Here is a 20,323-nt window from a genome sequence, read left to right as displayed (position 1 = left end):
TGGCCAATAAAGCGAGATGAGCGCTGCAACCCCAGAGTCGGCCACAACTGGACCTAATGGTCAGGGGCCCCTTTACCCTTTAAGCTCCTTTATATCTCTCTGTCTTTTGTAATTGTTGTCTTCACATGTTTGTAAGCCACCTTGAACCCCACTTGAGGAGAAAGGTGGGGATATAAATGTATTGAATAAGACTAGGAACTTTAATCCCTTCGCTTTAGGGGCGGAACCTTCTTTGCCTGGCTTCGCGAGGCAACCGGGGACAGTTTTCCGTTGCACATTTCGGATTCCTCCCTCCCGCCGGCAAGATGGCGGCGCCCGTGTTGAGATGCTGCTGGAGGACAGGTGAGAGCTGAGAAGTGGGGCGGCTGCTTTCTGTGTCCCCCCCAGCCCCTCCTCGAAATATTTTTGGGCTGAGGGTCTCTTTTCCCGAGAGCCGGCTCCCATTGAGGTCGGTGCATGCGGGTTTTAGGTGAGAGGGGCGTCCCCGCTTCCCCGGTCCTGGAAAACGTGCCTTGTTTTTGGGGTTGTTTGGGGTTTTTTGTGTGTGCTCGGTCTCCCTTTTGCGAGGTTTTAAGACAGAGGGCGCCGTAGTTAGCAGGGTCTTCTGCTCCTCCACTTGTAAGCAAAACCCCAGAGAACTCAAATGGGACTTATTTCTAAGTCGACGTATATAATAGGATTGCACTGCCAGGGCTGCCAGAAAAGGCGGCAGAGAAGCAAATATTTCCAGCAATAAGGGCTTGGATTGCATTTATTTACAAATAAGCTGTAAACAGATAAGAGCATTGGCAGGATTATTGAAACAACCTGCAGTTTTATAAGAGTATACAGTATATTTAAAGCAGATGAACAAATGAGCAAATTAAGTTAATTGGGATACGCAGAAAATATTAAAAAAAAAAATTTAAGGAACTTCAGAAAGAGGGGGAAAGGAAGTCGAGTTTTGAAATGTTGAAATGATTGTAGAATTTTTGAAATGTATAAAATTGAAAATCATTAAAAATTGAATACATTTATTTTACTTGATCAGATTTATACACTGCTTGATTGACAAACAAACAAACCTTCGAAGTAGTTTACAATAAGAGAAAACAGTGAAACGAAAGAAAGGTTTGCCACACTGCTTTAAAGCATGCAAAAGTTTATGAAAGGCTTGTAGGGAAAGACGTGTGTAAGGATCAGTATAGTAATGGAATTTTCATTTCATTTATTAAATTTGCATACTGCCACTCAACCGGAGATCACAAGGAGGTTCACAACATAAAAATACGTAATGAGATGCTCTTTGTTTTGCTGGGATTTTTCTTCTTCTTCCAAAGCCAGGTTTTGGTTTCTCTTCCCTAAATTAAAGGAATGTACTATTAATGTACTGTAGTTTGTTCTTGAGAACCCTATGGCGGCATTATACCATATGGGTGGTAGTGTTAAGTGCTGCACACTGTGTTTAGTCACTTATCTAAAAGGTGAACCAATCATGATTTTTATGTGTGGTGGCCCATAACTCCCATTGAACTTGAAAGGGTCCCACACAGGAACTTGGACTGATAAGTTTCATTAAAATACAAACATGGGTTAGAATGGTGCATGAGTTAAATACCACATTTTACATGCCATATTCCTAATAGTGTAACCACCCCTCAGGTAGTTGTGTTGAGCTCCCTAGCACTAGAGTTACTTCTTTAACCTGGAAAACATCCCATATCATAGCACATTTTTGCTTACTGATGGACCAATTCATTCTATCTAAGCAGCCAAATGGATTTTGATGACTGGAGTAAAAACAGTTATTCTCTCCAAAGATTCTAACTCTCAGTGAAATAATAAGCCTTTTGGCTTTATCATTTCTGGCAGCAGACTGAATGCTCCTCTACACAAAAAGTTCTTTTCAGAAAGAAGACTAGGGAAGAATGTGTTCTAACTTAGCCTCAAACATGACATTTCGTTTTCTGTGTGGAGGCATGTTTTAATGTTCAGATATGTGAGCACCCATCTGCAGTCAGGAGCGGTGAAGGCCAGAGAAATAAGTGAGAAATGCACCAGAAATCTCTCTAGTTCGAAGCATAGACCATTGATTTCAACAAATTTTATTTCCAAGTAAGGCTGTGTACATATTACCAGCTTAAAATGCAGTTAAAGGTAAAGGGACCCCTGACCGTTAGGTCCAGTCGTGGCCGACTCTGGGGTTGCGGTGCTTGTCTCGCTTTATTGGCCGAGGGAGCCGGTGTACAACTTCTGGGTCATGTGTTCAGCATGACTAAGCTGCCTCTGGCGAACCAGAGCAGCGCACGGAAAAGCCGTTTACCTTCCCACCGGAGCAGTACCTATTTATCTACTTGCACTTTGACGTGCTTTCGAACTGCCAGGTTTGCAGAAGCTGGGACCAAGCAATGGGAGCTCACCCCGTTGCAGGGATTCGAACCGCCGACCTTCTGATCGGCAAGTCCTAGGCTCTGTGGTTTAACCCACAGCGGCACCCGCGTCCCAAAATGCAGTTAGGTTGTTCTTTTTCTTAGTTTACTTCAAAGCTCATCAAAATGCAGCATATAGTAAGAAATGACCGGATAGATGCAGTATAAATATAAATTCTGACTAATGTGTATGCACTCCTTCCCAAACTAGTGGTGGAGAGAAGTACGTAGGCAGCTCAAAGTGTGCTCGGTCTTGAACCTTACATAGGCCTTTTGGTGTCACATTTAATCTATACTGTACTTTTGTTTGGAATTGTTTTATTTGTTGTTATAATTGTGTAATTATATTGTTATAACCTGCAGTGGGACCTTATGGTGCAAGGAGGGTAAGAAATCATATATCCTTGGAATCACTAAATGCAAAGGCCTATTAATGCCAGTTCTGTCACATAACTTCATTTGTAGCTTTTATGATTCCTGGCTCTCATTAGCATGGTTTTTCTCTACACCCCCCCCCCCGTCTTTAAACAGTTTCAGCTCAATGCCCTAGCCGTATTTCCCCCAGAATTGGTCAGCATTCTGCAGTGCTTCCCAGTTTTGCCAGTTTGCTGATTTCCAATAGACACTATGCTGCAAAGTAAGTAAATAACTTTTATTTCTTTTAAACTTACTAATAAAAGACACTTGAAATCAAAGTATAAATAGCAACACTGAATAGGTTCAGGCAAGCATGTTGCTGGTAGCTGAGTTCAGAAAGGCAACCTGTTTCTGGGGCAGGACTCGGTCCCCAAGATCTCCCCATACTTTTTTTTAAAAATTGTTTTCATATCTGTTTTTTTAATTGTTGTTTTGTTTGTATTGTAGTTAGGGTCCTTATTACATTGCAGAGCAAGGTAGGATATAGATTTTCTTCTCAACAAAATAAGAGAATGATGTGACACATTTGCGGGTCCCAATCCGCTAACTGAAGATTAGTGCTAGACCAGGGGTCAGCACCCTTTTTTATCCGTGGGCTGGTCCACCGTCCCTCAGACCATGTGGTGGGCCAGACTATATTTTGAAAAAATAAAAGGAACGAATTCCTATGCCCCACAAATAACCCAGAGATGCATTTTAAATAAAAGGACACATTTGACTCATGTAAAAACACGCTGATACCCGGACCATCCATGGGCCAGATTGAGAAGGCGATTGGGCCGCATCCTGCCCCCGGGCCTTAGGTTGCCTACCCCTGTGCTAGACAATTGGTTTTATTTCCAGGTGTAAAACGAACCTGTACCTATTATCTTGGGGAAAGTTTTTTTTTTTAAAGTATCCAAGGGGGAGGGAAAGCAGTGAGTTCAAAACCTGGTAGGCAGTTTTCTAAAACAAAGCAGCCTCCTGTGGTACCTTGAAATGTTTTCCTCTGTTTTGCCACAGGTTGAGGCAACGCTCCTCTTTTAGTTCCAACTTCTAGCCATCAGAAACATGTGTTTTTATAGTCAAAATAAAAAAAGTCCTTCCAGTAGCACCTTAAAGACCAACTAAGTTAGTTCTTGGTATGAGCTTTCGTGTGCATGCACACTTCTTCAGATACACTGAAACAGAAGTATGTGTTTTTATAGTAAGAGTATTGAGCTGGGCTGTTTTATTTATCACTTCCATTTCCTTAAAGAAAAGAGAAAAAACCCAGAAGGGACGCCAAAAAGAAGGCCGCAGAATCAGAGCCCAAGAAAAAAAAGAACCCTTACACCTTTCCCTTGCCAAGTGAGCCAAAGGACGATGTTTATTTGACGTGGTGCTATCAAAGGCCAGTTTATGAGGCAGAAGTGGCTTTAGAGATGCTGAAGACGTTTCAGCAACTGGACTTCACTTCCCCCAAGCAGCCCGTTTACATCGATATGACCCTGGACATGTCAATGGAGAAGAAGGTATGCTGGAAAAGGCCCATAGTTTGCAAGTATTGGTGGCCAAATTATTTCTGGGACTTTGAAAGTTGGTTTGTTTTTTAAAACATTCAGCGCAATTTTTCAGAGGTTGCTCATTCAGATATGATGCCCGAAGAAGGGCTCCCAAAACATTTAGCTGAAATATCTTCACTTGTATTTTATAAGCTTGCACTGAATTGCGAGTTCTGCCCCTCTCTGCCCTGGACCTTCATTCCACTGGGGAGACCTTTCTCTAAATTTGTGTCAATGCAATTATCGATGCAAAAATGCTAACGGAAGGAGAAGCAAAGACGAGGTGGAAGCCTCTAGTCATCCAGGATATTTTCTGCAACACACCGCAGAATGTTTGGCTTGTGGTGATGATCTTTGAAGAAGATTATAGGGATATTTTCAGGGGCTTTCTTTGGCTCATAGAAGCTAGTTGAACAGTTATTTGGACCTTGACTATCATGCATTTTGTGTATATTTTAAATAGTTTTTAAAAATCTTAATGTGGTTTCTGTGCACGTGAAAAGAAATACAGAGCACATATCTAAAGTTTGACCAACTTGCCTTTGTCAATTAAAGATAGGTAGCCGTATTGGTCTGCCATAGTCAAAATAATTTTTTCCCCCTTCCAGTAGCACCTTAAAGACCAACTAAGTTAGTTCTTGGTATGAGCTTTCGTGTGCATGCAGTTCAGAAAGAACTGAACAAGATTGTTAAGGAGCTACCCCCACACATCCAAGAACAGATCCTCACCAACACACCAACAGGACCTCGACCAGGAACTTTCTATCTTCTACCTAACATACACAAACCAGGAAATCCAGGACGCCCCATCATTTTGGGTATTGGCACTATTACAGTGGGTGTCTCCGGTTATATGGACTCTGTTCTGAAACCATATGCCATCAGTCCTCCCAGCTATGTACGTGACACCACAGATTTTCTGAGGAAAATACAATCTTTAAATAATCTTCCCAACAATACTATACTAGCTACTATGGATGTGGAATCTCTGTATACCAACATCCCACACAACGATGGTTTACAAGCTATAAGGAACACCATTTCAGATAAAACCACAGCGGACCTTGCCACCAAACTCTGCCAATTTGTGTGTATCTGAAGAAGTGTGCATGCACACGAAAGCTCATACCAAGAACTAACTTAGTTGGTCTTTAAGGTGCTACTGGAAGGAATTTTTTTTTATTTTGTCAATTAAGTAAATTTATTTTGCTGAATTCAATAATGTGAGGCTTTTCAATTTTGCTTGTTTGCTTTGGCACCTTTCAGAAACCTTTGGAACCATTCGTTGGTACGGTTCGTCTGCCTCACCTTTTCACAGATGACATCCATAAGGTCGTAGTATTTACAGCGGTGAGTTACAGCATGTTGCTGCAATGCCTCCTTGAGCCTGTATGTATAGGTTAGTCAGGCAAGTGTTTTGAGGCAGTGACCTCGATGCCACTCTTGAAGAATCTAGCAGATATCTCACCCTTTTTGGATATATCCAGAAGGTTTTCTAAATGTATATTTTATTCTCCGTGGTGTGCGTTTGGCACAGTGTTCTAGATTATGATGTTCCTGAGAACACTTGAGCCAGAGCTTGATCTTGGAATGGGTGAAGTGATATCAGGGAATGTTAAAGTACTTCACATCCATAACCCCTTAAAGGTAAAGGGACCCCTGACCATTAGGTCCAGTCGTGACCAACTCTGGGGTTGCAACGCTCATCTCGCTTTATTGGCTGAGGGAGCCTGCGTACAGCTTCCGGGTCATGTGGCCAGCATGACTAAGCCACTTCTGGTGAACCAGAGCAGCGCATGGAAATGCCGTTAACCTTCCCGCCGGAGCGGTACCTATTTATCTACTTGCACTTTGACATGCTTTTGAACTGCTAGGTTGGCAGGAGCAGGGACCGAGCAACAGGAGCTCACCCTGTTGTGGGGATTCAAACCGCTGACCTTCTGATCAGTAAGTCCTAGGCTCTGTGGTTTAACCCACAGCGCCACCCGCGTCCCATCCATAACCCCTTACAACGGCCCTATTAAGTGGGGCTGGGCAGAAGGAAAACCACAGCCTGCTGGTGGACCTGTCAAATAGCCTGCAGATCATTCTGGTTCTGTTGGGTGCTGTGATTCCTGCAAAATATGATCGATTAACTTGGCCTTTGTCTTGACATCCAAGGCACTTTTTAAAGCATTAATGCATTCTCAAGATTTCTAACTGGTTAGCTGATACCTCAAGAGATCATGGCTGTGCCCATTGTGCCCATCCAACTTCTGGTGCACTCATTGGGGTCACCCAGTCAAAACACACCTATAACTTGGCCAGAGGGGAGGGGGTCTGCATTTCCTACCTAGCAGCACCTTCGCCTGCCTAAGAAAGCCTTGAAGAAACACCAGCTGTATGGGAAAATATCTAGTGCTCCTGTTGTCTACATTCTGAACTTTCGTTTCCTTACAGGATGCAGAGCAAGCTGCCCTAGCAAGAGAAAATGGAGCTACATTTGCAGGAGGGACTGAATTAATCAAGCCGGTAATTAAGAGATGACGTTAATTAAGTACTGTGAGAAGACCTAAAGAAGAAGTTATTTTAATCTTTCTCACTTTTGATCATTTGTGTCTTGTCTTGCGGGAGAGTACTAGCACTGGGGAAACCCATTCAGATGGGCAGAGTATAAGTAAAATAATAATAATAATAATAATAATAATAATAATAATAATAATAATAATTATTATTATTATTATTATTATTATTATTATTATTATCAGCCTGGTTGCAGCCCTCCAAAAGAGTCCACTGCCAGAACCTACTGAGATACATGTATTATGTTACTTCCTGCTCCTTTTTTTGGGATCACATTTCCCCCCAGTATAGCAACTCTTATCATTGTTTGTGGTGCCACTCAAGGCTGCTTGAATTCTGGAGCTACTAGGAAGGCAAACAGGATCCCACAACTTCAGAAGGTTAGAATCTAAAGTATATTTTCAGATTCCGTATAAGTGCAGAGATATATTGGCATCAAGGGTCTCCTGAAGTTGTTGCAGAACAGAATTTTACAGACTGTTATAAATTCCCTTAAAAAGTACCCTTTCTGGGTTTTATGTGTATGTGCATATGTTTCTTTTAAAGGATTCTGCCAACTGAAATGAAGATATATTTGTAATTTTCTAATTATGGGCTCAAATTGATGCATGTATGTCAGGATGGGTTACCCAAGATTTGCCCAGACACCGAGGTCCACCTCCAAGGGCCTTTTGGTGGTTCCCGCATTCTGAGGAGTGAAGTTAAAGGCAACCAGGCAGAGGACATACTCAGCAATGGCACCCACCCTGTGGAACACCCTCCCAGCAGATATCAAGGAGATAAATAACTATACAACCTTTAGAAGATATCTTTTAGAAGCCCTGCATTAGGAAGTTGTTACTGCTTGGCGTTTGTTTACCATGTTTTTATATGTTCTGGAAGCCACCCAGAGTGGCTGGGGAAACCCCAGGCCGATGGGCGGAGTATAAATAATAAAATTATTATTATTAAAATGTGTTCTCAGCTGAATAGTTGCATCTTTCTGTTTCAGAGCCTAGATTAGAACAAAAGATCCAGCTTTTTGATTTCTTGGTTGGATGTTTTTCCAGAATGAGGATACCTCCTGTGAACCCAAAAAAAAAAAAAAAAAGAATTTAAAATATTTATATATACAGATTGCTTCAGCCTCTTTGGCTCATGCCAGAGTAGGACCTTGACATGCTACGATATTGTTATGTCTTGAAAATTATTTAGCCAATTGTGCTGCAATTTGCACATGGAGAAATTTGCTGTGTTTGGATTTCAGCAAATGCTGTCCCTGGTTGTAGTGGGAATGTACTGTAATATTCCCTACAAGCTACACATTATGAGACAGAAAATAGAGGCCGTTCCACTTCACTTTTTTTTTTTTTGTCCTAGAACTGAGAGTGCACAAAGTAAATATTTGCCTCAGCTGCAAAATGATCATGAACATTGTGGTCATTTACGCAGAAGCAAAGAAAAGTAGCCCTCCTGCTTTCAAATGAAAATAAATGCCCTTCTTTTTGTACTAGCATTGTCTAGGTATTATTGAAGCTTATATGTTAGATTGCCATCTTGACAAATCATTAAATATTTGTCTCCAACACGGGGTTGTTGTGTGTCTGATTAAGTAGACCAAACCCTTACTACTTTATGTATAAGAAACACATGTTCTTGCTGCCGTTTGTAGCCGTTGAAAAAGTTATCGTCAGCTTCTGAATGTTATGACTTCTGGCCTTGATGCTAAGCTTTGAACTTTAAGCAATATATTTGCATCATTGCTTTCATGGGAGGGGTAAGTGAATCCCCACTGGGAGACCGTCTCATGAAGGACATTGATATAGGAGCAGCGAAAAACAAGGAAAGAAACGTAGGTCCATCTGAGAAACAGCAGCTAAACAGAACTAGCATGGGAAAGGGCTGTTGTGCATGGCCTGGTGCTATCATTATCCTGTTTTAAAGAGGATGCAGCTCCCACATTTTCGTCCTTGTTACCTTTGTGCAAGGATGAGAAGCTCGTGGCCCATCCCACGTTGCTAGACCACAGCTCCCATCATCCCTGACTATTGCCCATGTTGGCTGGGGCTGGTGGAAGTTGAAATCCCCTGGAGGACCACAGGTTCATCTCTTCTCCCCTCCGCTCCTTGCTCTTCTTAGGCCTAGCAAGGAAGTAAGGAGGCAAACTGGGTGTTCGTTTTTTTATTACAGTGGTACCTCGGGTTAAGTACTTAATTCATTCTGGAGGTCCATTCTTAACCTGAAACTGCCCTTAACCTGAAGCACCACTTTAGCTAATGGGGCCTCCCGCTGCCACTGTGCCACCGGGGCCCGATTTCTGTTCTCATCCTGAAGCAAAGTTCTTAGCCCGAGGTAATATTTCTGGGTCAGCGGAGTCTGTAACCTGAAGCGTCTGTAACCTGAAGTGTATGTAACCCGAGGTACCACTGTATTTACTTTTGCTAGACTTAATTTCTAAAAGGGACATAAGCACAAATCATAATAATCTTTTCTTCTTCCCCGCCAGATTTTGGATGGTGAAATCAAGGCAGATTTTTATGTTGGCGTGCCGACGATGTCATCCAAGATTACTCCTTTAAGGGGGATGCTGAAGCAAAGGTTCCCCAAGACCAGAAATGGTGAGGGTCAAAATTTTAGTGAGCATGCTGTGTAAGGCTACAACACTGTAGACACTTGCCTGAGTTTAACTTTCCTTTCCAGTAATTATGTCCGGGGTTTTTCTGTAGGAAGCATTTTCAACATTCAACACACCCCGTAAAGCGGGCGTGAAATCAGCTGCAGACACACCCAATGATGTTCCATGAGCCGCATCAATAGGCCGATTTATTAGGCTGTCTGTCAGCATGCTTTTTATTATGTTCTTATCATTGATGTTCTGTTTTTTATTTTTTTATTATGTAAATTTTTTATTAGTCTTTTAACATATCTTTTTCAACAGTAATTAAACATACATTTACATCTTATTCAATTTTTTTGGACTTCCATCAATCCTGTCGGAAAATTTTCCAATCTAATCTCTTAGTATGCATTTCTTATCTTCCCTATTACATTTCAAACTCATAGCCAATATCTCTATCTTTTTCTACTTTGTAACACTTCGTATATTTCTCCTTACAAAACTTTTTGTGGTCCTACTAGCGTGATTTGTTGATTACAGTTGCTCTTCAAATAATTCATATAATTCTTCCAATCTTCTGTAAATCTCTGGTCCCGCAGGTTTCCAATCCTTTCTGTCATTTTGTCCAATTCAGCATAGTCCATTAATTTTGTCTGCCATTCTTCTTTTGTCGGAATTTCTTCTTGTTTCCATTTCTGGGCTAACAATACTCTTGCTGCAGTTGTTGCATATAAAAACAATTTAACATCTTGCCTATTAATGCCCTGACCTATAATACCAAGAAAAATGCTTCTGGTTTTTAAAAAAATGTATATTTCAACATCTTTTTCATCTCATTATACCGTATTTTTCGCCCCATAAGATGCACTTTTTCCCCTCCAAAAATGAAGGGGAAATCGGGGTGCGTCTTATGGGGCGAATGCCTGCAAGCCTCGCGCGCCCGGCAGGAGGTCCGATCGGGTGCGCGAGGCTTGGGGCGGCAGCCTGTCGCCCGAAGCACGGGGAGCCCTCTGGAGGGCTCCCCCTGCTTCGGGCGAGTGTCTGCAAGCCTCGCGCACCCGGCAGGAGGTCCCACCGGGTGCGCGAGGCTTGGGGCGGCAGCGGACTGCTTGCGCGCACCGAGAAGCTTGGGGCCAGCTGAGCTCAGCTGGCCCCAAGCTTCTCGGTGCGCGCAAGCAGTCCGCTGCCGCCCCAAGCCTCCCGCACCCAGCGGGACCTCCTGCCGGGTGCGGGAGGCTTGGGGCGGCAGCGGACTGCTTGCCGGCACGCAGAAGCTTGGGGCGCGCTGACCTCAGCTTGCCCCAAGCTTCTGGATTAGCGCAGCGCACCTGGGGGGGAAATAATTTTTTTTCCCTTTATTTCCCCCCCTAAAATCTAGGTGCGTCTTATGGGCCGGTGCGTCTTATGGGGCGAAAAATACGGTATATCATTTCCCAGAAGTTCTTTACTTTTTTACATTCCCATCACATATGATAAAGTGTTCCTTCTTTTTTCTTTACATATCATTGATGTTCTGTAATGTGTTTTTAAGGTTGTACACTGCCCTGGGATATTTTGATAAAGGGCATTATACAAATTGTAACAGCGACAACAATTGGATATGCAGTTGTTGCACAGGAGGCAGGCAAGGGGCAGGGAATCTGTGGCCCTCCAGAACTGCAACTCCCACCACCCCTACCCATGGGAGTTGTAGTTCAGCAAGATCTGGAAGGCCTAAAGGTCTCGGCCTCCATTTGTTAAGCCTTTGAGGAGTCACAGGACTCTTCCTGCAAAAGGCTTAACACAGGGGACGTTATGGGAACGGGGAATTTCCACTGCACTTGTGAGTCGCTCTGTGATTTAGTCAAATGCAACCCTAAGCCTTAATGGTGATTAGCTGCTGCAGCGTAAGGGTGCTGAGAGAATCCTGCAGAGCAAGGAGTGGTTGTAAAAGGGATCAAGGGTGCAGGATACCCCCCTTCCTCAGTGGAGCCCTTGTCCTCTAGAGATCAGGCGAGAAGACGTGGAAGTCAGCTGTTGGGCTGCCAGTTCCTCCCCCTACTACCTAGATTGGGAACCTGCTCAACTTGCAAATGTTGGCCATAGCAAGGCTTTGCCATGCAGACAGGATTCCTCACATTCTTTTAGCACCAGGGAATGATACTCTAAGGGACACGGGTGGCGCTGTGGTCTAAACCACAGAGCCTAGGACTTGCCGATCAGAAGGTCGGCGGTTCGAATCCCCACGACGGGGTGAGCTCCCATTGCTCGGTCCCTGCTCCTGCCAACCTAGCAGTTCAAAAGCACGTCAAAGTACAAGTAGATAAATAGGTACCGCTCCGGCGGGAAGGTAAACGGTGTTTCCGTGCGCTGCTCTGGTTCGCCAGAAGCAGCTTAGTCATGCTGGCCACATGCCCCAAAAGCTGTACGCCGGCTCCCTTGGCCAATAAAGCGAGATGAGCGTTGCAACCCCAGAGTCGGCCACAACTGGACCTAATGGTCAGGGGTCCCTTTACCTTTACCAATGATACTCTGCACACAGGTCCCCACTGTGGCGTGTGACGCGCTTCTCGGCCTCACCAAAGAACGCCTGTTGACACACAGCTCTGTTTGTCCTGCAGCATTTTGTCTTGACACCCCCCTCCACCTCTTTCCCCACTTTGAACCAGGTTCTCTCAGTTACGACATTCTCCAGATGCTCGAGTTTTTTAAAGTGTGCCACGAATACGAAGTAGAGAACGGTAACCTCATCCACACTCCCATCGGAATGGTAAGTTTCACAAGGGATTTTGGCAGCCTGTCCGGCCGAATTCGAGCCGTTGTTAATCATTTACCGAAAGTACGCACAGGTACACAGCTTTCGTTCTTCGCTTGCTCCCTTGCATTTCAGGAACACTTCGAAATGGGTCATCCCACAGGACAGTCAGTTAGGGGGAAAATCATTACCCTCTGCTAACGTAAGAGGTTTCCTTTCTGAATACACCAGAAAGCAAGATTTACATCACATTGCCAAGGAGCAGCCCCTTAATAATATACATTAATAGCCTGCCCTATCCTAAAAGCCCAGGGTGGGTACAAACTGTATACTGAATAGGTCAGTATTTCTCAGATTATGGGATAGTCCCCTGGGCAGCGGGGGGTGGTGACTCAGTTATCTGAGTGGATTTGCCTCTGTAAAACATACTGTACAAAATAGCATTGAAATGCAGTGTCGAGGTGACATTCAGCAACTGCCAGTTGTAATACCTGGCAGAAAACCATGTGTTCTAAAAATCGGATTGTCACGTAGTTAAAGAAATCTTAGTGACTTTAATCATGTGCCTTTTAATTTAATAAAGCTACACATGAATAAACATACAGTGGTGCCCCGCAAGACGAATGCCTCGCAAGACGGAAAACTCGCTAGACGAAAGAGTTTTCCGTTTTGGAGGTGCTTCGCAAAACGAATCTCCTATGGGCTTGCTTCACAAGACGAAAATGTCTTGCGAGTTCCTGCTGGTTCCCCCCCCCCTTTTTCTAAGCCGCTAAGCTTTTTATCAGCTGATCCGATAAGCCGCTAAAAGCCGCTAATAGCGCTAATCCGCTAATCCGTCAATGGGCTTGCTTCGCAAGACGAAAAAACCGCTAGACGAAGAGAATCACAGAACGGATTCTTTTCGTCTTGCGAGGCACCACTGTACTTCGTTTGACAGTGTACGGGTGCTTTGTCGCCCGTCAGCTTAGAAGAGGCACTTCCACTCACATGAAGACAGAGTCACCCGCTTGCGTTTCTAAAGTACGTTCTGTATATTAAAAACTATTTTGTGTTCAGATCTGTTTGGCCACCTGTGGATCTGGTGAATGCCTGAAATATACAGTCATACCTCACGTTGCATCCGCTTCAGGTTATGTGTTTTCATGTTGCGTCCCACGGCAACCCGGAAGTACCGGAAACAGTTACTTCCAGGTTTTGCTGCTCGCACATGCGCAGAAGCGCTAAATCATGCCGCATGCGTGCGCAGAAGTGCTAAATCGTGATGTGCGCATGCGCAGACACAGCGCTTCGGCCTGCATCAGTTCCATGTTGCGGACGGGCCTCCAGAACAGATCCCGTCCGTAACACGAGGTTCCACTGTAGTTGGAATGATACGGGAAAGTCTTCAGAGTTTCCAAGATGAGATTGTCATTGTAGCCACGTATGTGAGGGACGCGGGTGGCGCTGTGGGTAAATCCTCAGCTTGCCAATTGCATGGTCGGCAGTTCGAATCCCCGTGGCGGGGTGAGCTCCCGTCTGCGGTCCCAGCTCCTGCCCACCTAGCTGTTCGAAAGCACCCTAAAAAGTGCAAGTAGATAAATAGGAACCGCTTTCTAGCGGGAAGGTAAACGGCGTTTCTGAGTGCTGCGCTGGTGCCGGCTCGCCAGAGCAGCTTCGTCACGCTGACCACGTGACCCGGAAGTGTCTCCGGACAGCGCTGGCCCCAGGCCTCTTAAGTGAGATGGGCGCACAACCCTAGAGTCGGACACGACTGGCCCGTACGGGCAGGGGTACCTTTACCTTTATGTGAGTCTGAAGCGAGGGATGAAAGAGAGCTGTTCTCCCTATTTGCTGCTTCTCAGTGGCCTAGGGCACAGGGGAACTCTCCTATGTGCCTACCAGAAAGCACATTTTTTTTGAAGAAATATTTATTTAGTGGCTGGGCTAGGATGAAGAACCTCCCATTTACTCCCTAAAGGCACTCCACTGTCAGAGACTTTGAATACCATTTGCTGTGAATCACCAGTGGGAAAAAGCTCCTGCTTTCAGGTTTCCCATAGGCATCAAATTGGCCACTGTGTGAATGGGGTGCTGGACTAGGTAGGCCCTTTCCCAATTCAGCAGAGCTCTTCTTATGCTGTTGGTCTCCCCTCACTCTTCCTCTACATCAGTGTTTCCCAAACTTGGGTCTCCAGCTGTTTTGGGGACTACAGTTCCCATCATCCCTGACCACTGGTCCTGCTAGCTAGGGATGATGGGAGTTGTAGTCCAAAAAAACAGCTGTGGATACCCAAATTTGGGAAGCCCTGCTCTACATTGGGAAAGTCTCCTGTACTAAATCAGCCTTACAACCTGTGGCCTTTTCAAGTGTCTTTGTGTGGGTGAGAGGTATTGCTTGCATTTGCTAAGTGTGTTGTGGGTTTTTGTGTTTTCCATGTTGCAAACTGCTCTACAAAGTCTCCCAGGGCCAATTCAGACTGCCAGCCTCGCCCTCTTCCTGAACAATACTGCCCCAATATTTGTGTAGGATAGGTGTGGGGGACTACAACCCTGGTCATCCCAGGCCATTGGCTACATGCTTGCTGGGGCTGATGGGAGATGTAGTTCATCAAAACCTGGAGGGCTGGTGGTTTCGCCACCGCTGATGCTCAAAGTCAGCCCTCAGCCCTTTGTTGATGAGATGCTATGGAATGTTCACAAACAGTTTTGCTTGCAGATGAGAATTTTACAATCCATGGCTGATCTTTGTGCAGTATGTAATTTTCTCTCAATCCATATTTTAACTAAGACTGATAGATTGATTTACTTAGGACCACAGCTTCTGTCTGACCAGTTTCCTTCCTCTCCTCCCCTTAACTCCCAAGGAGATGATGTTTCCCCTAGGCTCCCAGGCAGCTTGCTGCATATTAAACCTTACAGATTTGATTTTATCTGAGGACTTACATATTGAGAGTCAATCCCATAGCAGGCAGCCTAAGCAGGTGGTATATACACCTATATATTTACAGTGGTTGAGTTGGAGTACAGATATCTCTCTTTTTTTCACAGCAGAATATCTTTAAGCTAATGACACTAATGGCATTTATGGCACTTTGCATCTTTAATAGAGAGGAAAATGTCCCCCCCTTTTTATTAAAAAACAAAAGCCCAGAACTCTGATTAAATATTTACCCCAGCCGCTGCAGTTTTTATTAATCCGGGAGCGTTTAATGTTTTCTGCTTCATTAATTTTGCATTAACTTCTTTCAGCTGGATATGCCTAATGATCAGATCGTTGCCAATCTGGACGCGGTTATTAAAGACGTTTGTAAATACAAACCTTTGAGCTATGGTAAGCTGCTCTTCTCTTTTAGTCCCTTAATTGACACTAAAAGCTAATTATATTACACAGATGAATAAAGGGAGCACCTTTCTACCACCGAGGAGGGGAAATGACTTTATTATTATTTTTTTAAAAAAAACCCACGCAGACAAGCCCAGCAATAAGGAACACTTAACAGGCAGCGCTATGTCAAGAGGGATGTACTTAAAGGATATCATTAACAGTAGTAAGCCTGCTTCTTTCCTTTCAGAGGGAAGCTTTTGGAAGCTATTTTCTCATCCTCTTGGAATGGTGTGTGACGTTTTCCTGGCTCCAGCCTAATCCTGGAAGCTTTTGAAACATCAAACACCATCTTTTTGCAGATTCCTATGGAACCCCAGTGCAAATTTTGATATTGGTCTCTTTTTTAAAAAAGAACGAATTATTATCTGAAAAGTTTAAGGTGGGGTATGTCCCTAAATCTGCAAGTGTTGATATATATTCAGTCCCTGTATGGGACAGCTGCATATTCCTGCAATGATCCTCAGAGTCCCTTCCAACTCTTCTATGATTTAAGCAGTTTGGTTTTGCCTTAGGGAAGTCCTTTTAAAAAGGGATGGTGTTTGCAGCTAAGGACATACACTTTAGGCTGAAATCCCCAGTTCCAACCTCATCTTGGCTATGAATTTAGAGGGGGTGCCCTTGCACACACCTGCAATATGGGACTTTAAAGTCACTGTACTGGGTGAAACGAGAAACACTATATAAATGCTAATTGGATGGTTGTCATTCAGCCCTTTCACCCTCTCCACTGCCTGTAACGACTAGAGCGGCAACCTCCACTTGGCTGCCTTAGCAAATACCTTCTCATTGGCCTCATGTGAGAAAGCTGGGTGGTCCTGGGACCCAGTAGCATCTCTAAAAATTTCAACCAGCGTAGCCTTTGACCTAGTTCAGAGGGAGCAACCAACCAGGAGGCATTGATCTGTCCAGGAATCCGCTAGAGCCTGGTCTCCCACCTTCCCCTTGCATTCAAAGGAAAGAGATTTAAAACTTCTGTTCGCGTCTTAGAAGAAACCACAATTATTATTATTTTGTTCGTCTGAACTTGGCAAAGGGTGGTTTGTTCAAACCATCGTGCACCAAGGTTTGGTATCCTGGCCTGTGAAGAAACTGTGGTTTGAACAAACCACTATTTTTGCCGAGTTCAGACACGACAACAAACAGTTTATTCTAAAATACGAACAGTCATGGCTCCTCCTGGGCTCCTCCACATGGGAGCCAGTGTGGTGTAGTGGTTAAGAGCGGTAGTCTCGTAATCTGGGGAACCGGGTTCGCGTCTCCGCTCCTCCACATGCAGCTGCTGGGTGACCTTGGGCCAGTCACACTCCTCTGAAGTCTCTCAGCCCCACTCACCTCACAGAGTGTTTGTTGTGGGGGAGGAAGGGAGAGGAGAATGTTAGCCGCTTTGAGACTCCTTCGGGTAGTGATAAAGCTGGATATCAAATCCAAACTCTTCTTCTTCCTGCCATGCACAGAGAGGAGAAGGAGGGTGCAAGCTCCAGGCTCTTGCATGTAACAAAATCCATGGTTGGGTGTGACATTTATACGGGGCCTCTATACTCCATTGTCCTGGAGATTTCTGCCTGCTGTTCCTTTGCCCTTCTCCAGCTAATACAGGATAGGCACCAAGAATAAAGATAACCCAGGCAGGGACTGGCAGCCATTCTGTTCTCTGCTTGTGTTAAGCCTTACACCTCCTTGAGTAGAAGTCACATAATAAACATTAACATGGCAGTAAAGAGTGCTCAGGTTCGAATCCCCGCGACAGGGTGAGCTCCCCGGGTTGCTCGGTCCCTGCTCCTGCCAACCTAGCAGTTCGAAAGCACACCAGTGCAAGTAGATAAATAGGTACCGCTCTGGCGGGAAGGTAAACGGCGTTTCTGTGTGCTGTTCTGGTTCACCAGAAGCGGCTTAGTCATGCTGGTCACATGACCTGGAAACTGTACACTGGCTCCCTCGGCCACTAAAGTGAGATGAGCTCCACAACCCCAAAGTTGGCCATGACTGGACCTAATGGTCGGGGGGTACGTTTACCTTTTAAAGAGTGCTCAGAGCACTCCATGCACGTTATCTCAGGGATATTTGCAATTGTTGGATCAATCCATCAACCTCTGATGGATGATTTAGAAGGATTGGGTCCGGCATCACTTTCGCTGCCTGTGTGTGCCAGGATCTATCCTCAGCAGAGTTGCATCTCAATGCATCTTCTTCCTTGGAAGCGTCTTCCGGGTTGAAGGTACACACAGTAGGCGATAAACACTCATGGACGCCATAAAGATTCAGTCAAGTGTAGAGGTTTACTTGACAGGCATTAAAGCATATTGGTAGCAAATATATACAGACATTCACCCCTGACGTGGTCAGAGTCTAACAAAGGTCCAAGACACACTCTCTTCTTCTCTCACTGCAAGCAAGAGACTCACAACAAGTTACACAGAACTGTTGTTATCAGCGCTTCCTGTCACGCTGCGCATTTCCAAAGAACAGTCCTCACAGAAAAAGTCCTTGCATAGACAAAACAATCTCGGCCTTCTGCTGCTTCTTGAAACTTATCCTCTGTTCCTCTCTGTTTCTGGAACAAATAATTCTCTCTCACACACAGAGAGAATATCAAACAGCAATAACGTTGAAAGGCCGGTGAGAATTTCTCCCCCCATATTGCAGCTCAGGGGTGATAATAATAATAATAATAATAATAATAATAATAATAATAATAATAATAATAATAATAATAAAATTTATTATTTATACCCCGCCTATGTGGCTGGGTTTCCCCAGCCACTCTGGGCGGCTTCCAACACAATATTAAAATAAAGTAACGCTTCCCTAAACAGGGCTGCCTTCAGATGTCATCTAAAAGTCTGGTAGTTGTTGTTCTCTTTGACATCTGGTGGGAGGGCGTTCCACAGGGCGGGTGCCACTACCGAGAAGGCCTGGTTCCCTGTAACTTGGCTTCTCTCAGTGAGGGAACCGCCAGAAGGCCCTCGGTGCTGGACCTTTTTCATCCTGAGGGCTACATTCAAGGTGCGCCAGACTTTCAAGGCTGCATGCCATTAACTTGGTGGGGGTGGAAGGTGGGGGGGGGAGGAATAGAGAGATGCAAGAGGTTGCAGCCCTGAAAATAGCCGGTGTGGGGGGAGAAGCCTATCCACTCCCATCAATCAGAGATCCTTGGTGTAACAGGGCCTTTTGGCGGGTGGGTGGGTATAATCCCATCCCCAGCATTGTTGTGGGTGCACCTCCCCATGCAAGTTAATGGTAAGCACAATCTCTCCATTAATTTGCATGGGGAGTGTGGAAGAGGCTTTCCTCCTAACTTGCTATGGGAAGGAAGCTGTGGGCTGGCAGGCCACTTCGAAAAGCTTTTGTGGGCCCGATCTGGTTCTCTGTTCGCCCTGTCTCACAGGTTAACTACCCCTGTTGCAGATGGATAGTTTGAGCAACTACTCTCCTTTTCAGACTGCAGAACACTGCGCCCCAACACAAGTGTGTTTTTAATCCATTTTCAGTGCCCCACAGAAATTGTGTCTCCTGCTGCTGCTTCCCTTTTTCTCTTGAGCTAAGCTTTGAAATTGTGGGACTTTCCAGCTCACACTCTTAAGCTGCTCCACAACACCAGCTCAACAATCAAATTGAAAGCCAAGGTTTGCCCCTAGATACTGTAAATAACCCTGTTTACAGAAGTAATACAGATTGCCACATTCACAATCCCAGCATGAAAGCAGGGGCTTCTCTTGTCACCAGATGTGGAGGTGAAAGAGCTCAATCTATCAGATATCAATTCGGTTGACGGCAGCAAACTTTTATTTTTACACATTTCATTACAGCATTTAGGTCAAAGCTAAGTTTCTCAGCCAAAGCTGAGAACAGATACATGATGTCCATTTTACATAGGCAAGTTTAGTACATTCCTAAATCTCTCACATTGAAATTTAAGAGCCTTAAAAGTGCTTTACTTTTGGCTAGGCCTGGCCCTGTACTATTTTCTACAACACTTTTAATAACTTGAGGACAGTGTGATCAGTGTTCCAGATCTCGCAGCGCATGCTGTTTGGCTTGTCAGCAAGAGCACCAAAGTGATAAGCTGGGTTTTTCCTCCCCCTTTCCTCTTTTTTCTAGGCCCGTTTGTGACACACTTGAGCATTTGCAGTTCAACAAGCGAAAGCTTGGATTTAAAAGTCGAGCGCTTTCTCCCCAAAAGAACTGTGAAAGAGAAAGCAGAAGAGAAGGTGAAAGAGAAAGCGGAAGAGAAGGTGAAAGACGATGACAGCGATGATGACGAAGAAGAAGAAAGGCAGAAGTCCAGCTAACTTGAGTGTTGCACAAGTGTCTATCCTTCTCTCTGTACAAAACCCTTTTACAGAAGCAAATCTGTGACAGCGTCCTAATCTGTGTACAGGGGCCTTGCGGCAGTGCAAGACCTCCCAACTGTTCTCCTGTCAGGGCATAAGGAATTGGCAATAAGGTGTATTGTAAAAGTTTTGTTGAGAGTCCAGCCTGATATTTGGGGAGCCAATTGTTTTATGAAAATGTCTTGCATAGCAGCACCTCTCTCAGTTCATATGAGCAGTTGTACTGCCCTATTGCCTTTGACTATAAATGAACAGTCATTGTTCAATTTGTGTGTGTGTGTGTGTGTGTGTGTATGTCTTCGAAGGAGATTTACAGAAGCTGTTCTGGATTCTGATTTGATCCTTGAATGTCCTTCTCTTCTTTAGGACATCCAAATGTTAGAGGGTA

The 20,323-nt window shown here is 44.6% G+C and overlaps 1 protein-coding gene across 2 annotated transcripts; it reads left to right on the top strand.

Moving 5' to 3' along the window:
- Nucleotides 1-217: 217 nt before the first annotated feature.
- MRPL1 (mitochondrial ribosomal protein L1) lies at nucleotides 218-20,201 on the top strand. Of its 2 annotated transcripts, none has more exons than XM_081207308.1 (9): nucleotides 218-342; nucleotides 2,940-3,045; nucleotides 4,063-4,318; nucleotides 5,615-5,698; nucleotides 6,788-6,859; nucleotides 9,396-9,507; nucleotides 12,155-12,255; nucleotides 15,469-15,550; nucleotides 19,703-20,201. In XM_081207308.1, the coding sequence occupies exons 1-9, from the start codon at nucleotides 306-308 to the stop codon at nucleotides 19,891-19,893; spliced, it is 1,041 nt and encodes a 346-aa protein (XP_081063434.1). In that variant the 5' UTR covers nucleotides 218-305; the 3' UTR covers nucleotides 19,894-20,201. The 2 variants fall into 2 exon arrangements, with proteins under 2 accessions (XP_081063434.1, XP_081063435.1); XM_081207309.1 differs by lacking the exon at nucleotides 218-342 and adding an exon at nucleotides 442-469.
- The last annotated feature ends 122 nt before the right edge of the window (nucleotides 20,202-20,323 follow it).

This window comes from Podarcis bocagei (assembly GCF_964188305.1).
Source record: "Podarcis bocagei genome assembly, chromosome: 9".
Lineage (NCBI taxonomy): Eukaryota > Metazoa > Chordata > Lepidosauria > Squamata > Lacertidae > Podarcis > Podarcis bocagei.
The sequence above is the reverse complement of the archived record's forward strand: the minus strand, read 5'-3'. Positions and strand labels throughout refer to the sequence as shown.